We start from the raw sequence: 17,783 nt of genomic DNA on the forward strand, positions 1-17,783 counted from the left end.
CTTTTGGGTTTGAACACAGACTTTGAAAAAGCCAGTGTTGATCTGCTGGGCACAGACAGGGTAAAGGGCATGGGGTGTTCTGTCAGAGGGACATCTGGAGGGAAATACCCAGCAGCTCAGGCAGCACATGTGGGGAGGGGGGGAATCAGGGTATGAGGAAGGAGGTGGGCACGGAGGAGGAGCAAAAGGGGAGGGAGAGAGAGAGAGAGCGCGGGTGTGAGAGTGAGAGAGAGAGAGAGGGAGAGAGGGGGGGGGGGGGGAGGAAGAAATGGAAGGGGAAAGGTGATGCTGATCATCGAAACGCATTGCGATCAATGTTGAGTCCAGAAGGCTGTCACACATTGTACTGGGAGATGAGGTACTAATCTGTGATTCACCCACGGTTTGTGTGGTGGACCAAAGACAGAGGGGACAGAGTGGGACTGGGATGACCAGAAGTGAGAGTCAATTGTTCAGTTATAAGTAAAAACTGCAAGAAGCTTCAACTAGAAAGACATTTTGTTTCCCTGCATGGTTGGAAGCAAAGTGGGGAAAGTACAGTTGGGGAAAGGACAACTTAAAGCAGACGGTATTGGGGGCTCAGTATTGATGTGGATAGAGAACTGGCTGGCAAACAGGAAGCAAAGAGTAGGAGTAAACGGGTCCTTTTCACAATGGCAGGCAGTGACTAGTGGGGTACCGCAAGGCTCAGTGCTGGGACCCCAGCTATTTACAATTTATATTAATGATCTGGATGAGGGAATTGAAGGCAACATCTCCAAGTTTGCGGATGACACGAAGCTGTGACACGGGGGCAGTGTTAGCTGTGAGGAGGATGCTAGGAGGCTGCAAGGTGACTCGGATAGGCTGGATGAGTGGGCAAATGCATGGCAGATGCAGTATAATGTGGATAAATGTGAGGTTATCCACATTGGTGGCAAAAACAGGAAAGTAGACTGGTATCTGAATGGTGGCCGATTAGGAAAGGGGGAGATGCAACGAGACCTGGGTGTCATGGTTCACCAGTCATTAAAAGTAGGCATGTAGGTGCAGCAGGCAGTGAAGAAGGCGAATGGTATGTTAGCATTCATAGCAAAAGGATTTGCGTATAGGAGCAGGGAGGTTCTACTGCGGTTGTACAGGGTCATGGTGAGACCACACCTGGAGTATTGCGTAGTTTTGGTCTCCTAATCTGAGGAAGGACATTCTTGCCATAGAGGGAGTACAGAGAAGGTTCACCAGACTGATTCCTGGGATGTCAGGACTTTCATATGAAGAAAGACTGGATAGACTCGGTTTGTACTCGCTAGAATTTAGAAGATTGAGGGGGGATCTTATAGAAACTTACAAAATTCTTAAGCGGTTGGACAGGCTAGATGCAGGAAGATTGTTCCCGATGTTGGGGAAGTCCAGAACAAGGGGTCACAGTTTAAGGATAAGGGGGAAATCTTTTAGGACCGAGATGAGGAAAACATTTTTCACACAAAGTGGTGAATCTCTGGAATTCTCTGCCACAGAAGGTAGTTGAGGCCAGTTCATTGGCTATATTTAAGAGGGAGTTGGATGTGGCCCTTGTGACTAAAGGGATCAGGGGGTATGGAGAGAAGGCAGGTATGGGATACTGAGTTGGATGATCAGCCATGATCATATCGAATGGCGGTGCAGGCTCGAAGGGCCGAATGGCCTACTCCTGCACCTATTTTCTATGTTTCTATGTGTGTGAGAGGTTATAGTGTCAGGAACAGCCAGGTGTGCGTGGGGTTTCACAATGTGTCAGAAACAGCCAGGTGTGTGAGAGGTTGCAGTGTCAGGAACAACCAGGTGTGTGAGGGTTTAGTGTCAGGAACAGCCAGGTGTGTGAGGGTTTACAGTGTCAGGAACAACCAGGTGTGTGAGGGTTTACAGTGTCAGGAACAGCCAGGTGTGCGTGGGGTTACACAGTGTGTCAGGAACAGCCAGGTGTGTGAGAGGTTGCAGTGTCAGGAACAGCCAGGTGTGTGGGGGATTACAGTGTCAGGAACAGCCAGGTGTGTGAGGTTACACAGTGTGTCAGGAACAGCCAGATGTGTTGGGGGTTATAGTGTCAGGAACAGCCAGGTTTGTGAGAGGTTACAATGTCAGGAACAGCCAGGTGTGTGGGGGGTTTACAGTGTCAGGAACAGCCAGGTGTGGGGGGGGTTTACAGTGTCAGGAACAGCCAGGTAAGTGGGGGGTTTACAGTGTCAGTAACAGCCAGCTGTGCGTGGGGTTTCACGATGTGTCAGGACGCTGCCAGTTGTGTGCAAAGATCATAGTGCGGATCAAGATGGTCCACTCTCCGAAAAAGTCGTAGTAGGTCATGGGTGATTTTTAGCGCCATCTTCCGAACCGGCTTTGTGATTAGTATCTTTGCCTGCAAGTGCAGAGTACGCAGCGCCACGTTAGAAATGCTAGCGCCGCACATTAATTTTATTATATTAAGGCACATTAATGGGGGGCCCCCATTAGTCTGCAGCTGTGATTACACAATTCGAGTCAGCTTGCACCACAGCTCCATGTACTTACCATTGTCACTGTTATGATCGAGATATTAATGGCTCAATTTATTGTGGAATAACTTCAGGGTCAATTTGATTACTGTTGCATCTTTCAACCACAAGTTGTATTTTAAAGTATTAGGTATAAATTATATTTAAATGGGGTGATATAACTACATAGGTTAGAAATTGTGATATCAATAGGTTACTTTGCTGTCAATCTTCATTTAATGTGGGGCGGAGGCATTAAAATGATTACATTTACGCCCCTGTCCCACTTCGGAAACCTGAACGGAAACCTCTGGAGACTTTGCCAAGGTTTCCGTGCGGTTCCCGGAGATTTATGTCAGCCTCCCAACTTGCTACTTCTGGAAACCACCTGCAACATCTGGGTACCGTACGGAAACCTTGGGCGGGGCACAAAGTCTCCAGAGGTTTCCGTGCAGGTTTCCTAAGTGGGACAAGCGGCATAAGTCTCTAGGTTTAAAAAAAAAGATAGTAATATTCAGATGTGGCTTTTAGTACAAGCATCAACAATGGCAATATCAGCGCATTTTATAAAATCTTTTTTTTTTTCAATTTTCAAGCCCAGCCGACACCGTATTTGATAAGTTGCTTCTTTAAGTTACCGTTTCAGATTTAACTCCATGAACATGGAGATTATCGCCAGTTTTACCGTAATTTGGGAAAACGGAATATTACACAAACCATATGTGGGAGAGGGGGGGTAAGGGGGGTGTCGGGGAGGGAGGATGTTGCGGAGGGGAGGATGTTGCGGAGGGGAAGATGTGGGGGAGGGTAGGATGTGGGGGAGGGTAGGATGTGGGGGAGGGTAGGATGTGGGGGAAGGGGCGGAGGAGGGTGGGGGAAGGTGGGTGTTGGGGGAGGGGGAAGGGGAAGGGTGTGTGGGAAGGGCGGAGGTGGTCACAGCAGACGTCTTGTGGACTCAATCAGCCCCGCCTCCGGGACCTTGTTCTCCTTGCCCCGGTGATTTACAGTAGGTGCCAGAAGGGGCGTTACCTTCATGGTGATCACAGGTGAGAAGACAAATCTGCTGATCTTACGATTTTTTAAACCTTCATAACTTTTGTAATATTCCACCGATCGGAACAAAACTTGGTGCGTTTGGAGCAGAGAACGGTGAGTAAGGTGGCAAAAAAATCTTTGCGATATAGGGTACCGTGTTGCGCAAATGTAAAAACATATCTATATTACTAAAAGTCTGTTCTTCACCGGTTTTGGCTTTCTGCGCTGCGATTTCCGAGAGTACGCCGTCACCTATGGCCGTTATTTTTGGCCACCTCGCTCAGAGCCCCCCTCCGCCGCATGTGTGCCGAGTATTTTTCCCGTCGATGAAAATTGACAGAGATATTAATGTTTTTACAAAATTCCCCATTCTCTCTGCTGCCCCTGCTGGAGGGAGGGGGAGGGACTATAAAACCAGGAAGTGGTGTGCCTCAATCAGTCTCTGCAAGTGGTGTGCCTCAATCAGTCTCTGCAAGTGGTGTGCCTCAATCAGTCTCTGCAAGTGGTGTGCCTCAATCAGAGCTCTGAATGACACTGGCAAATGTCTACAGCACTGCGAGTACCCTTAATTTTGTTTGAAAATGAAAATATGGTTAGAGGTAAAAAAGCACTGCCTGCAAATGGTTGTTTGGGTTGAAGTAAAAAGGCACTCTCTCCCCCCCCCCTCCCTCCCTCTCCTCTCCTCTCGCCCCCTCCCTCTCCTCTCACCCCCCTCCCTCTCCTCTCCCCCCCCCTCTTTTTCTCCCCCTCCATCCCCTCCCCCACCGTCCCTCCCCTCCACACACCCCTACCCCTTCCCTCCACCCTCCCTCCCCCTCCCTGCTCCCCACCTCTCCTCATCTCATCCCCCTCTCTCCCCTCCATTGGCATGAGTGCGGGGGGGGGGTAGTTAGTGTGTGACGCTGCATGCCGCCTCCCCCCCCCCACAACCGCACGTTGAGGGAACAGACCCAGTGGGTCTGCACTTGGTCTAGTATATAATATATGTATAATATACATATATTGTTCTCCTCGCCCCTATATATTAAAAAATATATATTTTTTTGATTTATATGTATTTATAAATATGACTAGACCAAGTACAGACCCGTTGCGAGGGGGCGGCCTGAGGCGTCAAACACACACTAACCAGCCGTCAGCCTGAGAGTGAGCCTCAGCTCCATGGCCTCGCATCCTCGGCGCTTCAGACCCCGAGTACAGGGAGGGGGAGGGGGCGGGCGGGAGCCTGCTGGCCGCCAGCGAGGACGGCGAAAAGCAGCTGATCCGAGTCTTCGGCCAGCGTGACAGAGCCGGGCTGGGGGGGGGAGGAGTGGAGGAGAGGCAGGCAGCAGTGAATTTTATGAGGGGATTTGCGAATGTGAAAGTAAAATAGTTCGCGAAATGCTAAAAGCGCAGCGTTTTAGCGTAGTCACGGATGAAACACACACACACTGTGTCAGGACCCATCTAGGAGTGTGTGGGGTTACAGTGTGTCGAGACCCATCCAGGAGTGTGTGGGGTTACACAGTGTGTCAGGACTCTATCCAGGAGTGTGTGTGGTTACACAGTGTGTCAGGCCCATCCAGAAGGGTGTGGTGTTACACAGTGTGTCAGGACTCTATCCAGGAGTGTGTGGGGTTACACAGTGTGTCAGGACCCTGCCAGGAGTGTGTGGGGCATCACTGTGCAATCCGTCTCCCGGATGTGTACTGGGTTTAACAGATCTCTCCCATACCTGACATTTTGCAGCTTTGTACAATTAACGCCTGGAGGAGTTGAAATAATGCAGTGTAATAGTTCCAGTGTATGTCAGAGAATAATTGATCTGGGAACTACTATCTACCTCTTTGGTTGCGCTCGGACTATCCTAGGTCGGATTTTCCTCGTTTTACCTTGCACTAAACCTTATTCCCTCATAGTTTATCTATACTGTAAATGGCTCGATTATAATCACGTATTGTCTTTCTGCTGACTGGATAACACGCAACAAAAGCTTTTCACCGTACCTTTGATCTTCTGATTTCCGATTCTGCAAAGCTCTAAACAGTTTCAGTATTATATCAATTCTAACAAGTCATTGATGTGAACTGTATATTTCAACACTCACCTTCCATATGAGAGGGTAATACAGATAAACCTCTGATGATGTTCATGTATTCATGTGGATCAGGACCTGTTGAAACCAACGAGCATTCATTAAACCAGACTTGAATAACATTGTTAACTCCAGTGTTTCAATGTGATATTCAGTTCAGTGTGTTGATTTACCGTACCGAGCTCCTGGATTTCTTTCAGTATTTTGTTCAGCTTTGGTAATTCATTCTGCATTTTCACAAAGGATTCCCACATCACCCGCCGGGCACGGTTACCCTTCCCCATCACCAGACTGAGGAAGAGTATGGAACTGTCTCTGCGGTGTCCCTTTACCACAAGCTCAGCGACACTCTGTGAAGAACAACAATGAATATATGGAGAAGTGAATGAGACAATGCTAATGGGGAGGGAATTAGCTGTTCAGTGATGGGAAATTCCTGTAGTTTTGAGCATAATGACAGGCATTGATTTGCCTCTCATTACACCCATGACACTGTGCTGACAAACCGTGTACTCCCAGAGTCCTGACAGTGTGAAACTCACTTCACACCTGGCAGTGTCCGAGAACACAGCAGAGTACAGCACAGGAACAGGCCATTCAGGCCAATGATGGCTGTGCTGAAATTGATGTGAAATTTATCCAATTCCTTTTGGCCTCACATGGACTGTATCCCACTGGGAATGGACATGTCCAGTCCAACCTGCATTTCTTCCTGCTCTGTAGTTTGAAGCTATTATGTTCTTTCATCTACATTCTTACCCACTGAGCCCACATTCACTCTTTGATCAGATAACTTTTTTATTTCTATACCTGCCTCAGTTTTACCTGATCAAAGACATCCCTCTCTTGTACATTTCCTGCAGCTCATACCTTTTCACTGCACATTAACTCAGCTTCTCTTCCCACAGATGCATAAATAACTGACATTTGTTTATATTGTAGATTTTAGCAAATGTACTTTTGTTTATTTTATTTATCAATTAGATACATAGATACACAGAAAATAGGTGCAGGAGTAGGCCATTCGGCCCTTCGAGCCTGCACCGCCATTCAATATGATCATGGCTGATCATCCAACTCAGTATCCCGTACCTGCCTTCTCTCCATACCCCCTGATCCCTTTAGCCACAAGGGCCACATCTAACTCCCTCTTAAATATAGCCAATGAACTGGCCTCAACTACCCTCTGTGGCAGAGAGTTCCAGAGATTCACCACTCTCTGTGTGAAAAAGTTTCTTCTCATCTCGGTCCTAAAGGATTTCCCCCTTATCCTTAAGCTGTGACCCCTTGTCCTGGACTTCCCCAACATCGGGAACAATCTTCCTGCATCTAGCCTGTCCAACCCCATAAGAATTTTGTACGTTTCTATAAGATTCCCTCTCAATCTCCTAAATTCTAGCGAGTATAAGCCAAGTCTATCCAGTCTTTCTTCATATGAAAGTCCTGACATCCCAGGAATCAGTCTGGTGAACCTTCTCTGCACTCCCTCTATGGCTATAACGTCCTTCCTCAGATTTGGAGACCAAAACTGTACGCAATACTCCAGGTGTGGTCTCACCAAGACCCTGTACAACTGCAGTATAACCTCCCTGCTCCTATACTCAAATCCTTTTGCTATGAAAGCTAACATACCATTCGCTTTCTTCACTGCCTGCTGCACCTGCATGCCTACTTTCAATGACTGGTGTACCATGACACCCAGGTCTCGCTGCATCTCCCCTTTTCCTAATCGGCCACCATTTAGATAATAGTCTGCTTTCCTGTTTTTGCCACCAAAGTGGATAACCTCACATTTATCCACATTATACTGCATCTGCCAAACATTTGACCACTCACCCAGCCTATCCAAGTCACCTTGCAGTCTCCTAGCATCCTCCTCACAGCTAACACTGCCCCCCAGCTTAGTGTCAACCGCAAACTTGGAGATGTTGCCTTCAATTCCCTCATCCAGATCATTAATATAAATTGTAAATAGCTGGGGTCCCAGCACTGAGCCTTGCGGTACCCCACTAGTCACTGCCTGCCATTGTGAAAAGGACCCGTTTACTCCTACTCTTTGCTTCCTGTTTGCCAGACAGTTCTCTATCCACATCAATACTGAACCCCCAATACCGTGTGCTTTAAGTTTGTATACTAATCTCTTATGTGGGACCTTGTCGAAAGCCTTCTGAAAGTCCAGATACAACACATCCACTGGTTCTCCCCTATCCACTCTACTAGTTACATCCTCGAAAAATTCTATAAGATTCGTCAGACATGATTTACCTTTCGTAAATCCATGCTGACTTTGTCCAATGATTTCACCACTTTCCAAATGTGCTGCTATCCCATCTTTAATAACTGACTCTAGCAGTTTCCCCACTACCGATGTTAGACTAACTGGTCTGTAATTCCCCGTTTTCTCTCTCCCTCCCTTCTTAAAAAGTGGGGTTACGTTTGCTACCCTCCAATCCTCAGGAACTACTCCAGAATTTAAAGAGTTTTGAAAAATTATCACTAATGCATCCACTATTTCTGGAGCTACTTCCTTAAGTACTCTGGGATGCACCCCTGGTGATTTATCGGCCTTTAATCCATTCAATTTACCCAACACCACTTCCCGACTAACCTGGATTTCACTCAGTTCCTCTATCTCCTTTGACCCGCGGTCCCCTGCTATTTCCGGCAGATTATTTGTCTTCCTTAGTGAAGACGGAACCAAAGTAGTTATTCAATTGGTCCGCCATATCCTTGTTCCCCATGATCAACTCACCTGTTTCTGACTGCAAGGGACCTACATTTGTTTTAACTAATCTCTTTCTCTTCACATATCTATAAAAACTTTTGCAGTCAGTTTTTATGTTCCCTGCCAGTTTTCTTTCATAATCTATTTTCCCTTTCCTAATTAAGCCCTTTGTCCTCCTCTGCTGGTCTTTGAATTTCTCCCAGTCCTCTGGTATGCTGCTTTTTCTGGCTAATTTGTACGCATCATCTTTTGCTTTGATACCATCCCTGATTACCCTTGTTATCCACGGATGCACTACCTTCCCTGATTTATTCTTATGCCAAACTGGGATGAACAATTTTTGTAGTTCATCCATGCAGTCTTTAAATACCTTCCATTGCATATCCACCGTCAACCCTTTTAGAACTAATTGCCAGTCAATCTTGGCCAATTCACGTCTCATACCCTCAAAGTTACCTTTCTTTAAGTTCAGAACCGTTGTTTCTGAATTAACAATGTCACTCTCCATCCTAATGAAGAACTCAACCATATTATGGTCACTCTTGCCCAAGGGGGCACGCACAACAAGACTGCTAACTAACCCTTCCTCATTACTCAATACCCAGTCTAGAATAGCCTGCTCTCTCGTTGGTTCCTCTACATGTTGGTTTAGATAACTATCCCGCATACATTCCAAGAAATCCTCTTCCTCAGCACCCCTGCCAATTTGATTCATCCAATCTATATGTAGATTGAAGTCACCCATTATAACTGTTTTGCCTTTGTTGCACGCATTTCTAATTTCCTGTTTGATGCCATCCCCAACTTCACTACTACTGCTAGGTGGCCTGTACACAACACCCACCAGCGTTTTCTGCCCCTTAGTGTTTCGCAGTTCTACCCATACCGATCCCACATCCTCCAAGCTAATGTCCTTCCTTTCCACTGCGTTAATTTCCTCTCTAACCAGCAACGCTACTCCACCACCTTTCCCTTTCTCTCTATCCCTCCTGAATATTGAATATCCCTGGATGTTCAGCTCCCAGCCTTGGTCACCCTGGAGCCATGTCTCCGTGATCCCGACTATATCATAATCAATAATAGCTATCTGCACGTTCAACTCATCCACCTTATTACGAATGCTCCTTGCATTGAGACACAAAGCCTTCAGGCTTGTTTTTACAACGCTCTTACCTCTTATACAATTATGTTGAAAAGTGGCCCTTTTTGATTTTTGCCCTGGATTTGTCTGCCTGCCACTTTTACTTTTCACCTTGCTACCTATTGCTTCCGCCCGCATTTTACACCCCTCTGTTTCTCTGCTCACCCATTTAAGAACCCCACCACCTCTTATTCTCTGTTTATTATTGTTTTCTTCTTTCCCCCCTACATGTTGGGTCTGAATGCTTTCCTTCTCTGCCTCCTGCCTCACACACTGTCTAATAGCTTTCTCTATTTGAGTCCCTCCCCCCAACCATTCTAGTTTAAAGTCTCCCCAGTAGCCTTTGCAGATTTCCCCGCCAGGATATCGGTCCCCCTCGGGTTCAAGTGCAACCCATCCTTTTTGTACAGGTCGCACCTTCCACAAAAGAGGTCCCAATGATCCAGAAATTTGAATCCCTGCCCTCTGCACCAGTCCTTCAGCCACACATTTATCCTCCACCTTGCTCCATTCCTACTCTCACTGTCGCGTGGCACAGGCAGTAATCCCGAGATTGTTACCTTTGCTGTCCTACTCTTTAACTCCCCTCCTAACTCCATAAATTCTCCTTTCAGGACCTCTTCTCTTTTTTTACCTATGTCATTGGTACCTATATGTACCACGACCTCGGGCTCCTCTCTATCCCCTTTCAGGATATCTTGGACACATTGAGACACATCACAGACCCTGGCACCAGGGAGGCAAACTACCATCCGGGTCTCCCGACTGCGTCCACAGAATCGCCTGTCTGACCCCCTAACTATAGAGTCCCCTATTAGTATTGCTCTCCTCTTCTTTTCCTTACCCTTCTGAGCAACAGGACCGGTCTCTGTACCGGAGGCCCGGCCGCTGTCGCTACCCCCAGGTAGGCTGTCCCCCCCAACAGTGCTCAAACAGGAGTACTTATTGTCAAGGTGTACAGCCACCGGGGTACTCTCTAGTCCCTGCCTGTGCCCCTTGCCTCTCCCAACCGTGATCCACTTGCCTGCCTCCTGTGGTCTTGGAGTGACCACCTCCCTGTAACTCCTATCAATGACTTCCTCGCTCTCCCTGACCAGACGGAGGTCATCGAGCTGCTGCTCCAGGTTCCTAATACGGTCCCTTAGGAGCCCCATCTCGATACACCTAGCACAGATGTGGACGTCTGGAGGGCTATCAGACTCCATGACTTCCCACATCTGACATCCAGAACAGTAAACTGCCCTGGCCCTCATACTCCCCTTACCTAGGATACAATACAAAACAAACTGCTACAATACAAAACAAACAGCTACAATACAGTACAATCAGCAGGGATCTGACTCCCAATCAGCTGCTCCCTCTTGTCTGCTTCCACCAATCAGCGGCTTCCTCAAACCCACTTGTTTTTTAAGTGGAACTTGAAACATTGCAGATTTCAGCTCCTCCCTCTGCGACCTCTCCAACGGCTCTCGGGCCTCTGTAGAAGCAAGCCCTGCGCTCCTCTTTAAATCCTACCGCTCGGGTGTAGCTCCGCCCTCTGCGACCTCTCCAACGGCTCTCGGGCCTTGAATGATAAGCGAACAGTTCAATGTCTTAGAATAATTCAGCAGGTCAGACAGCATCTCCAAAAACAGAGTTATTTTTTGCAGCACATTGTGTGTTATTTTGTAAACCAGGATCTGCAGTTCCTTGTGTTTCTGCCCAATGTCCTCTGTGGTTTCATGAACTGAACTAAATGTGACCAATGAACCCGATGACACTTGAAAAGTATTATTGTTTCTGATTCAGGTTTACAAGTTTACTGCTCCCTGACCATTGTGCTAAGATGCATGTGTAGGAAAAACAGCTGGATCAGAATGGACAATTCTCACAAATCCCCAGGTCACAGGTTGTATTCCTGTTACCAGATCTACAGGACGCAAATTGATCAGAGATCAGTGTCTCCATTGCACTTTTCAACCCAGGGAGTGCGAGGTGAGTGGGACTGACATTGGTCTCTCTTCTCCCCTCGATATCGTCAGTTCTGTGACAGGAAACAGAAGTCACCGTGTTCCTCCCACTTACCCCGTGTTCTTGTTCACTGAAATATCCCCGAGGCCTCATCATGAGGCCGAGACTTTCAACCCCTTCTTCAATCGCCGGTTTCAGTCTCTCCTGATAGAAATTTGTCAGTTGGAATAATTGGTAGTCGTTCCACTGTGTCAGGAGCTCAGATAATGTAGACATTAGATCTGTATATTCAAAGAGAGAAACTAAACACCATCTGAATCAATTCCCTTGGCACCCGCTACAACGGCAATCCTCATCCTGACTGTTCCTGCCCCCTAATTAGAATGATCAAAGCAGAATATCGGAATAAGACAATGTGCTGGAGGAACAGTGCGGACAAGAGGAGGGACAGGTCAAAGCCTGGTAAGTAAGGTGGATACAGGTGAGGGGAGGTTTTGATAGGCTGATAATTGGACAAAAGGGAAGGGATTCCACGCCAGTGGGCCACATGAGTGACAAGGGTTGGGGACAAATTTGCGAAATTTGAGCAATGTATGTAGACGACTGAATAATTTGTATAGCCTCCGGAAATGGCGGATGAATATTTCGCAAGATTTATGTATTGTATATTTATTACCTGAATAAAGTCTATTTTGAAATTAAAAGATAATTGGACAAAGGCCAGAGATGAAAAGACCAGTATGAAAAGTTGCAAATTGTGAAGCGAGATGAATTAATGTCAGTGGAAAGGGAGGGGGAAGGGAGAAATCTGCACGAGGTGTAAGAATGGTTAGTAACCGGAAAATCCAGTAGGTCTTGGCGGATAAACAGTCGCCGAGTCGATGCTATGTCTCACCAATTGCCAACCATTGTAACTCTCTTCCCATTCCCATAGCAACCTCTCTGTCCTTGGCCACATGCTCACTGGAGGAACAGCATCTCAAATTCCGCTTGGGTAGTCTACAAACCAATGGCATGAACATTGAATTCTCCAATTTTATGTAACATCCAAACACCCGCGTTATTTCCTCCCACTCTCTCCACTGTCTAGCACCGATTTCTCCCCTCCCCATTTCCTGCCTCCTATATTCCTTACTTTATTTTCACAATCTCCAACACAATCTTTCTGCCGAAAACCTTGATTTTTCATCTCTAGCCTTTGTTCAACCACCTACCTATGAAAAATACCTCCTCAATAATATCCATCTCACTTGCCAGGCTTTGTGTTGCCGCTCCTCTCTGCCAGCTACAATCAGTCTGAAGGATCGGGGAGGCTGAGGCAGCGTGTGAGCAGGGGAGGGTTGGATAGCGTCTGACCCAGGGAGGATGTGACGGTGTGTGTGACCCAGGGAGCATGGGACAGTGTGTGACACAGGGAGCGTGGGCCCAGGGGATGGGTCAGTGTGTGACCCAGGGAGCATGGGCCCCAGGGGGATGGGTCAGTGTGTGACCCAGGGAGCATGGGCCCCAGGGGGATGGGTCAGTGTGTGACCCAGGGAGCATGGGCCCCAGGGGGATGGGACAGTGTGTGACCCAGGGAGCGTGGGTCCCAGGGGAATGGGACAGTGTGTGACCCAGGGAGCATGGGCCCCAGGGGGATGGGACAGTGTGTGTGACCCAGGGAGCATGGGCCCCAGGGGGATGGGACAGTGTGTGACCCAGGGAGCATGGGCCCCAGGGGGATGGGACAGTGTGTGTGACCCAGGGAGCATGGGCCCCAGGGGGATTGGACAGTGTGTGACCCGGGAAGGGTGGGTACTGGGGGACTGATCATCTCCATAGCCGGTGTTCAGACAGAGAACAAATCACAGCAAAAACACAGTAGACAAATGCACTGATGAAGTGTTGCAGATGCACTTATCACCTGAGGTAACACTGTAGTTGATGCCAGCTAATCTCTTTAGGATTATCTTCCACCCAGTTTACTCATGGATAATGGAAACACCTTGCAATTGCTCTCCTTCAACCAAGTGTGTCCCACCCATCACGTTCGCTCCACTCTCTGTGGCCTCATGCTCCCTGGCTTCAATGATACTTTGTCATGTGTACACAAGTTCAGTGACCATCCTCCTATACACGAGGATCATGAGAGCAGTAGATACACTATCTATTATATATCATAGATTAATGCACAGTCTTTTACCCAGAGGAGGAGAATCAAGAAACAAATGACATAGGTTTCAGGTGGGGTCGGGGATTTTATGGTAAAATCAGTACATGGATAGGATAGGTTTAGAGGGACATGGGCCTTACGTAGGCTTGTGGGACTACAGTAGATCGGCCATGTTGTGTGACGTGTCCAAGGTGGGCTGAAGAGCCGTGTTCCATGCCGTGTGCCTCTATGACTCTGAGGCACAACTTGGGCCATAATAACTCCAACAGTGCAGACTACACAGAATCCAAACACAAGAGTCGCCACGATTCATGCACCATCTTATACTCTTCACTTTCTCAGAAAGCCTCTCCCCAGTCACTGCATTAATGCACATCTGAATCTTCAATGAGGATGATTCATCGCCTCTACAATCACTCCCTCTGTCCTTTCAACTACTGCCTGCAGATGTTAACATCTTCTTTCTCAGTCCCTTCCTTCATCCCCTATCCTTCTGACCTGTGGACCATGTATTAGATGCAATCCAGGCATCAAGACAACATTTATATCGTGAAGAATTCTGCAACACACCTGTGTCCGTCCTTGTTGTTGAGGTCACTGGAGCCGCAGTGCTGTTTCCAACTTCAGCCGTGGTGTGGATAGGTGTTACCATATTCTGCTGCTCTGCAGTAACCCAAATAATAATAGTGGGATTAGACAATGATTAATAATAATAATAATGGATGGGATTTATATAGCGCCTTTCTAATACTCAAGGCGCTTTACATCGCATTATTCATTCACTCCTCAGTCACACTCGGTGGTGGTAAGCTACTTCTGTAGCCACAGCTGCCCTGGGGCAGACTGACGGAAGCGTGGCTGCCAATCCGCGCCTACGGCCCCTCCGACCACCACCAATCACTCACACACATTCACACACAGGCAAAGGTGGGTGAAGTGTCTTGCCCAAGGACACAACGACAGTATGCACTCCCAAGCGGGATTCGAACCGGCTACCTTCCGGTTGCCAGCCGAACACTTAGCCCATTGTGCCATCTGTCGTCCCGATTAAGACAAGAATGAAAAGATATCCAAGCGAACTGTGAACCACTAACCACCACGATCAATCTCCCGGTGTTGGGGGTGGGAGCGGGTAGGTTTGGGGGAGGGGAGGGACGTGGAATGTCAACATTGAACCAGAAACTAAACTGAATCTGCCATTTCCATCCTGTGGCCTGGTGGTATAACAGTATTGAAATCTTGCACTGAGCGACTCGCTTCTTCACATTCAAACCTTTCCCCATGGACCACAAGGGACATGTCAAGAGATGTTGCAGCTCCTACACCTTCCAGGATAACACTGACTTGCCTGGCAGCCCATTCACTTAGATAAATGGGTCAATAACTAGACCGATGCTGCAAAGGCCAGTGCTGGGTCTCCCAGTTTTACAACCTATATTAATGACGTAGATAAAAGGTCTTCACAGTTTAGGGCACTTGAAAATATGGCGCGTGGATTGTTTGGAGCATCGAAATTGGCTGGGGGTGGGAGATTGCAACCTTCACGTGGTCCGCCCTGTTTCGACTAATACAATCAACTCGACGTGCAGAAACGGAAGATCAAATAGAACAAGTTGGCCAACAACTTTAGGCTGTGCACGCCACACGAAAGAAGAAATTGGCTGATTGAGCAACTAATAAAAAGGCAAGATGCAGCGAAGCGGCCTGTTGGGACTAGTTCTGTTGGGAGAGAGGCTGTGTGGAGGTAAAGTGCTGTGTACAGGGCAAGTGTGAGTCTTCAGCAAGGAGTCAGTCCCCGTTAAACATTCCTCTCTCCAGTCAGAGACATCCACATGCTGGGAACAAGACTGACAATTTCTATGCCCCTTATATTCTATACTTCTATTAGGCCTCCACTCAGCTAAAACAATCTAGTCTTTGTCTGCCTTAACTCAGACCATATTTCCAACTGATGTGTATTCTGATGGATCATTTACTCAGCTTTCCCCTTGATCCACAATTCTGCAAATAGTTCTATTGTTTTTGAACTTACTAACTCGACCACCTACGTTTTTGTTCAAATCATAGACATGTTTAGAAATTGCAGAGGTTCCAGAACTGATCCTTACAGAATACTATTGGTCACGAACCCAGTCAGAATAACACTACTCCGCCACTATTCCTCTCTCCTGTTCCCCCTCACTCTAAGCCCTGTTTATTTTCCTCCCTGTCCCTACATTCTTCACCATTCTGCAGCATCCGCTCCCCTCCCATTTCACTCACCTGCTCCTTGGATGAGACTTGATGATTCCTTGTTTGATGAATCTCGGCCATGATGGATTTTGCCACTTGGGTCAGTTCCAGGGCCGTGAACCAAGTCTCCTATTCCTTGCCCTCGGGACTGACATTGTTCCCTTTCCTCTTCGGCGGGTTCACATTCCATTGACGTTCTGCTCTCAATCCGACTTTGCTTTTCTGTCGTTGTTCCTGTGTTCTGACCATCTTCTTTTGATGAGGTGCCTGCCCAGAGCCTTTTGAAGACCCTGCCCACTTGAGTTAATTTTCCACCTGAAAAAATATATAAATTGCCGGTTACAGAGCAATTTTAAATTGAGAAAACCACAGGTTGGGAATATCTGGCAGCAATCTGACCTGACATTCTGGGGCAAGTGGAAATTAATGTCGTCTTAGAAACAGAGCAGGAAAACAAGCCATTTCATTCAACCTAACCAAAATGCCTCATCTAAGCTAGTCCCATCAATCCACAGTTTAACATTTCGTGTGCGGACCTGGCGCCGACGGACGAGAAGCTGAAGCAATGAAGTCGAAGCCAAATAACCGAATGGAAACGAGGCCGAAATGCCAAAAAACTGAAAGAGCACGAAGACGAAACGCCTACTAACCAAAAGGATGGGTCACCTAAAAGAAAACTCACTGAATGGCTGCTCTGTCGAAACATCACCTACCCGAAAGGCGGCATCGCCTACAGGCCAACGGACTGACTGCCGCTCAACAGAAACGCCCAATAACGGACATGACGCTGCAGGGAGGAGGGGGGGACTTGTCAGCGATTGGTCCAGACCCCCGAGGGAGAGAGGGAGAGGGAGGGGGGGGGGGGGAGAGAGGGTGGGGAGAGAGGGTGGGGAGAGAGGGTGGGGAGAGAGGGTGGGGAGGATGGGTTGGGGGGGGGGGGGGTTGGTGGGGGGGGGGGGGGTGGTGGGGTGGGTGGGGGTGTTTGGGGGGGGGGGGGGGGGGGCTGGTGGAGGGGGGGGTTGGTGGGGGGGGGGGGTATGGGGTTGGGGGGGGTTGGTGGGGGGGGGGGGGCTAATGGTGGGGGGGGATGGTGGGGGGGGGGAGATGGTGGGGGGGGGAGATGGTGGGGGGGGGGATGGTGGGGGGGGGGAGATGGTGGGGGGGGGGAGATGGTGGGATGGGGGTGAGATGGTGGGGGGGGGAGATGGTGGGGGGGGGGAGATGGTGGGGGGGGGGGAGATGGTGGGGGGGGGGATGGTGGGGGGGGGGGGGGGGGATGGTGCGGGTGGGTGGTGGGGGTAGACACAGAGACAACATTTAGCATTCTTGTCATTAGTTGCAGCATAGAATGCAAGTGCAGGGATGCCTTGTTACAAATTTATAGGAAGCTAATTAAGCCTTCAGTTGGAGGAGTGTGTGCAATTCTGATCTCCATACTGTGGGAAGGATGCCTTTGAGCTGTGAAGATACGGATGAGATTAATCGGGATATTGCTCGGAAATGAATATTTCAATTATCAGCAGAGTCTGGAGTGATTTACGTCGTCTTCCTTGAAGCTGGGGCGGACAGGCAGTGATCCAGAAGTACAGAATACCATGAGAAAAATAGGGTCAAAGGCAACAATAGTTTTCTCCACAGCAGAGGTGGTTAACACTAGGGGCATTCATTTAATGCGGGGACCATGAGGTTTAGAGGATGATCTTTCAGGAAGAATCTTTCAGCAGTGATGGCTGCAGTCAGGGTCACACTGTCTGGGGTGGTGTTGGAGGCAGGTACTCTGTCACAACATTGTAGGAGCACCTGGATGTCCATACAAACTGTAAATGGATAGTAGACGACAGACCAAGTGCTCAGAAATGGGATTAGTGTAAATAAATTTACAGGTTGCAAATGGGTCTAAGGCTCATTTCTGCGCAGAATCTGATATTCTGGCTTAACTTTTGCAGCAACTCAAATCATTTGTTTCCAAAAAGAGTGCCGATTTATCA

General features: G+C 48.1%; 1 protein-coding gene across 1 annotated transcript in view; it reads right to left on the reverse strand.

Annotated features, from left to right (window-relative positions):
• LOC116967569 (NACHT, LRR and PYD domains-containing protein 3-like) overlaps nt 1-17,783 on the reverse strand; it is a 128,160-nt gene that overhangs the window by 1,921 nt on the left and 108,456 nt on the right. The window contains exons 4-8 of the mRNA XM_033014187.1: nt 15,826-16,110; nt 14,134-14,226; nt 11,526-11,692; nt 5,774-5,945; nt 5,608-5,673 (exon numbers count right to left, since the gene is read on the reverse strand). Coding sequence (XP_032870078.1) covers nt 5,608-5,673; nt 5,774-5,945; nt 11,526-11,692; nt 14,134-14,226; nt 15,826-16,110 — 783 coding nt within the window. The remainder of the gene's footprint in view (nt 1-5,607; nt 5,674-5,773; nt 5,946-11,525; nt 11,693-14,133; nt 14,227-15,825; nt 16,111-17,783) is intronic.

Source organism: Amblyraja radiata, chromosome 40, assembly GCF_010909765.2.
Source record: "Amblyraja radiata isolate CabotCenter1 chromosome 40, sAmbRad1.1.pri, whole genome shotgun sequence".
NCBI classification, from domain to species: Eukaryota; Metazoa; Chordata; class Chondrichthyes; order Rajiformes; family Rajidae; genus Amblyraja; species Amblyraja radiata.